The 5,649-nt window shown below is 30.8% G+C and overlaps 1 protein-coding gene across 1 annotated transcript; it reads right to left on the reverse strand.

Moving 5' to 3' along the window:
• Window positions 1-2,194: 2,194 nt before the first annotated feature.
• LOC109812252 (transcription factor MYB114) lies at window positions 2,195-4,520 on the reverse strand. The gene is made up of 3 exons (XM_020376177.3): window positions 3,802-4,520; window positions 3,585-3,714; window positions 2,195-2,813 (listed from the first exon to the last, which is right to left on the reverse strand). Exons 1-3 carry the CDS (start codon window positions 3,920-3,922, stop codon window positions 2,456-2,458), a joined length of 609 nt encoding a protein of 202 aa, XP_020231766.1. The 5' UTR covers window positions 3,923-4,520; the 3' UTR covers window positions 2,195-2,455.
• Window positions 4,521-5,649: the final 1,129 nt, after the last annotated feature.

Genomic DNA, 5,649 nt, shown 5'->3' on the forward strand with positions numbered 1-5,649 from the left:
GTATGAATGTTTGAATATGAGTATGCTTATTGATCATAATGGTGGGTAGACCATGTATGATGTATGATGCATTATTGCATGTGATGTCTTATGACATGTGTATGACTGTTGATCACGATGGTGGGCAGACCATATATGATGTATGATGCATGATTGCATGTGATGCCTTATGGCATGAGTCTAGCCTAGGACTTGAGGAGAGGAAAAATATTTTCGAACTGGAAGAGCTCACATAGAGTCTCTTGAGAGTGGTGTTTGGATAGGCCACTGATATATGAAAGTGGTGCTCTGGGAGGCCACTGGATTTGGGAGAGTGGTGCTCAGATAGGTCACTGGGTTGGGTGAGTCTCCTCTAAGTCCTTAGCTAGTGTTGGAGCGGGGTATGAGGTCGAGGGTTATTCCCTTAACCAAGTACTCGGGAAGGTGCGTGGATCCTTGCGGATAGTCGGTGGGCGAACTCCACTATTGACTTGGTTAATGCATGCCAAGGTCGTGGTAAGTCCGTACCCAGTTGTGCTATACCTGACGGTGGATCTGGACTTCCAAGTGTGTAAGTGACATCATCCGAGTAAACCCGAGGGAGGATTATATCCTGTTTAGCTGTGACCGAGCGGGCGCTTTGGGCGTGAAAACGGTTGGGGTGGTTTCGGTAGGATGGAATGTCACTTATACAGCTCTATTGTTATGGAGATCTCCTAGGTGTATGCGTGACGACGCATTAGATGATTGATATGCATTGATATCTGTCATGAGATGCATTTATTGCATGATTATTAATATGATGATGTGTGGTGTTTGACTTCGTGATTGGTGCATTGTATGTTATGCATGAGTAGTATTGGATAGAGTGTATGGTGAGACTCTATGAATATGATTAATGGTGGGATGATTGTGTAGTATAGATTATAGTTCTATACTTGTATGATTGATTTGTGAATTCTAGCTTACCCTTCTGCTTCCATGTGGTGGAACTGCGATGATCATACTTGGTATGGGAGCAGGTTAGGGCTAGCTTGGAGTTGAGGTGTCCGCTGCGAGACGGGGAGTTTTGATCCTCGTGTTGGAGTTATCATTTTGGGTAACGGTTTTGTCTGTACTTGACTGGCACTAGGGAATATTATTTTTGGGATGACTGTACATATATGGAGTTATCAACCACTTTTTTTTTTTTTTTTAATTTTTTAAGGGACCATAAATCACAAAAATAATAATGAAAATTGAATCTCTTAATGAAAAAGCAAGGAGTCTTATTAAATATAACAATACTTGTTCTAATATATTTGTTTGCAATATATACAACTTAAATAACTTTTATAGTATATTATTAATTTTAAATTATATATTTAATAATTCAATATCTATGTAAATATTACATATATTATTTTGTGATATTAATTGCAAGCATATTATATATATACATATTATTTATATTTTTAATTTGTATTAATATACCGTTTAACATGTAATTTTTTTATATATTTTTTTACAAAATAAAAATAAAAATAATTTTAAATAAGATAAAAAAAATTTAAATTTAAAATAAGATATGAATTTATTAAAATTTATAAGTATAAATATATTTAATATGAATATTTTTTAATAAAAATAAATAAAAATCGAGTCATGCGGTTCAACCAGTGACCTACCGGTTCAACCTTTGACCCACTGACCCAATACCTTAACCGATTCGATGACCGGTCCAATTTTTAAAACTATGAGTAGAACTCTTCCACGGTCTGTTTGTGGTCCAAGTAGATGAAGTAGGGTGGCGCGTGGCTAATTCAAACTTAAGACTCTAGTCATATTATTCTAACTCTTCAGCATCAGGTTAATCTCTGTGATTCTCATAAACCACTAGTAAAAAAATACATAGAAGAAGGAAAATGTTATCAGGTGCTCTAATTATGGAATAAAAATTAATTATATTACCAAATTTATGATAATTATAATAAATAACTTATTTAAAAGTGATAAATTAACATGATTATATAATATTAATTGAGTTTAATATGATATTTTATTAATAAAAATATCAATAAATAGATTTTATGTGATATAAATAAATTTTTAATAAAATTTAAATTTATATATTAAAATAATATTTTAAAAAAAATTATAAGATTAAAGAGGTAAATTTTAAATTTAAGAAATTAAAAATAAAATTTCAATTTAATGTTATTTATGGATTCTTACAGTAATTTCAAGTCCAGTTAAAATTAAAACTTTCAGTTTTTCACTTTTATAACGGGTACTTTTTAATTTGATGTACCCCTTGGGTCAAACTCTAGAAATTATTCAGTCTAAGCGACGCGACAGTGTACTCCACGTATAATGTCTTGTAAAGCGTGTTGTTGACATGTACGTACGCTGCAATTAATTTCGCTTAGAAATAATAGAAGGAGCAGAAATTAATCGTCGTCAAGATGCTTTGCTGAACAGGGAACCCATAATCAAATCAAAGGCCTAAAAACCACTCCTCGGTGAAATAAGGAGTGCATAGATCAAACACATTACTATTAACAAAAGAAAAGGCACTCTCATTCATAATCCCCTCATGCATGATGCTCGCGAAGTCGATTAGATCACCACACAAGCTTTCAGTTTCATGGACAAGCTTTTCACCTTCACCAACGAATTCTGATGAATATTGATCCGTACCCTTTGGTTCAACTATAGGGATAGATTTTGGAGGAACACCCACTTTACTCTTTTTCTTCTTCTTAACACCAAGCTTCTTGCTTAAATGAGTGTTCCAAAAGTTCTTCACTTGGTTGTCTGTCCTCCCCGGAATCCTCCCCGCGATCAAAGACCACCTAAACAGAAAAATATATATTGTGTACTACTCTTGTTAAATCTATCATAAAGTGCCATAAAAATCAGTGATTGGTATAAAATGTGTCATGATGACAATACTAATGAGAAAAAATCCAACCCTCCAATATGCTAAACACCTTGAAAGAGGAAGAAAGAAATTAAAGAGAGTATAAAAGGTGATAGATTAATAAGTATATAATGTGTTAGAAAGAGATAGCGAAAAAAATGCAGTGTTTAAAATGATTGAATGTTCAAATATCATTATACGTACAGAACTAATATAACAATACTCAAAAAAGTATGTACGATCGGTGAAAAAGTGTATTCTCTCTAGCCTCTATCCTTTTAGGTCGTGAAGTGTGATTCAGTGACTTACTAATCTAGGCATGACTTACTTGTGCATATACTATCTCTATTTTTATTTATAATATATAACTTACAATAATTATTTATTTATTTTATATAAAGTTCAATTCAAATTATTTGATATATTAATTAACTTTTTAAAGAACATATACTTTAATTAATTAAAAAATAAATAAATATTAATTGAGAGAGAAAAATAACATAGTATATGAATATTATAAAATATAAATAATATAAGGGTACGTTATTTTAGAAATATATATATATATATATATATATATATGATAAATTTATTATTGTCAATTAAATTAACTATATATTTTTAATTTTAGTAAATTAGGTAATTGGAGAGTTAGGATTACTGATTTATATTGGTATGAAAATTGGTGACGTTAGGAAAGAACCTATTTCCAAGGAGGTTGTGGAGGCGAATAATAAGGTCTTCTTCTTCCTCTGAGAAATCTCCACGCTTAACTTTAGGACTCAAATAATTCATCCACCTCAGTCTGCAACTTTTGCCGCTTCTCTTTAACCCTGCAATGACAATGAGAAGAAAACAAGAGCATGAAGAATATAACTGTCATCATGTTCTACAAATCATGAGATATTATTAATATGTACCTGTCACTTTAGGAATCCGATTCCACTTCCCCGTTCCATGCTTCTTTACATAATCACCTAGAACTTTGTCTTCCTGCGCAGTCCAGAACCCCTTCTTGGATCCATGCCCATAACCTTCCATTGTTGCAAAGTAGAGCAACTCGTTTACAAAGGAAGGAAGTTTACGAAATTGAGAGGTTTTGAACCAGATCAATGGTCTTTTCTGGTAAGAAGCTTCTGAAAAGACGTTCTACACATGAATACTAACGGTGTATTGTATACTTGGCTAGCTAGCTCGTGTGTTTGTGTATATATATATAATATATATATATATATATATATATATATATATATATATATGACGAGTATTCGTTGTTGCAGTTCGCAATTAATGAAGTAATGAACCCAAATAAAGCAGTACAGCACCGCTCAGTCGTGTACGGTGCTAACATGTGGAAATAGAAAATAATGGCATGCATCATCGACATCCATCATGTATGAAGACAAAAATAGAGTGAAAATATAGAAGATGAAATAAATGCGATGACACTACTGTTCTTAACATTCTTAGAGAAACATGGAGTTGCTAGCAGATGCAGTTGTTTTTTCGAAAACAACCAGCATGTTAAACAGACTAGGATCGGTGAAAGAGAAAATATATACATGTGCTTTATATTTCTCTTTGCATAGCAAAAATTAGACAGAGCGTGTAGTTAGATTAGTTGTAAATAAAATGTTACGTTGGAGAAGGGACAAATTTAATATATCAACTATTATTTTTTATTTTATAATATCAAAGTGTAGAAATATCTCGTAATTAAGATATATGATAGAAAAGAAATTAATCTATCATGATTAAAATTCTATTTTAATCGAATTAATATATACAAATACATGTTATAAAATTACGCATATAGTCTCTGATGATAAATTAATTTACTAATTGAATCTATAAATGTTTAAAAAATACATAGTATCCTAAAACTAGTAAATAGGCAACAAAAATCATTATATATCATTTTTTAATAATTAAATTAATGCATGCATGGAAATTAATTAACTCGTGTATTAATTTTACTTCTTTTTATTAAGTGTAATCTATGCTTAACTCAAGTTAAAAGAAATTCATTAAGAGATTATTTTGGAGGTTCCAATTGGTAAGTAAGAGATCGACCTAATTAGTTACAACGTATTAGAAACTAAAATATACTATTTTGTTCTATTATGTTTATGGCTATAAGAAAGCAATTGGTAATAATTTTACCGAGTGTCCCACAGATTAAAAAACTTATAAACATGTTTAACCTTTTGAGTAAAATAAATTTATAAAGATTTAAAGTTGTTGTAAGATTATTAATATTTTTTTGAGGCAGAGTGTTTATATTTTGGCATGCAGCTAGCGTAGTGTGTTAAAACTAACAGCATCTCGTGTAGAAGTTGTTTATAAATAATTTCATGTATCACGTCATTGTTACATCAGTTTTGATTTATTTTATAATTATTTAAATTTTAACAAAATTACTTTTACAAATAATTTTATTAAAATTTAAATAACTCATAAAATATATTAAAATTGATATGACAATAATGTAATATAAAAAAATTACTTAAAAAAAAAATTACTTATAAGTAACTTTCGTGAAATGATCCTCTAATAAGAATAGGGAAAGTAATTATGTGCGGACAGGAGTCAGGAGTCAGGAAAGACAGGTATATTATTTTGTACAGTTTGTGTTTGTGGTCTGAACCTATTACCAGGGTTCAGCAAAAAGATAGAGTGATGAGTTGTGAATGATGAATGCCCTTTGGATTCTTTTACTAAAAGCTGATACAATAAGACACAATACGGAATACCGTCTCTTTTGAACC

The sequence above is a fragment of the Cajanus cajan genome, chromosome 5 (genome assembly GCF_000230855.2).
Source record: "Cajanus cajan strain Asha chromosome 5, NIPB_CcT2T_4, whole genome shotgun sequence".
In the NCBI taxonomy this organism is placed as follows: domain Eukaryota; kingdom Viridiplantae; phylum Streptophyta; class Magnoliopsida; order Fabales; family Fabaceae; genus Cajanus; species Cajanus cajan.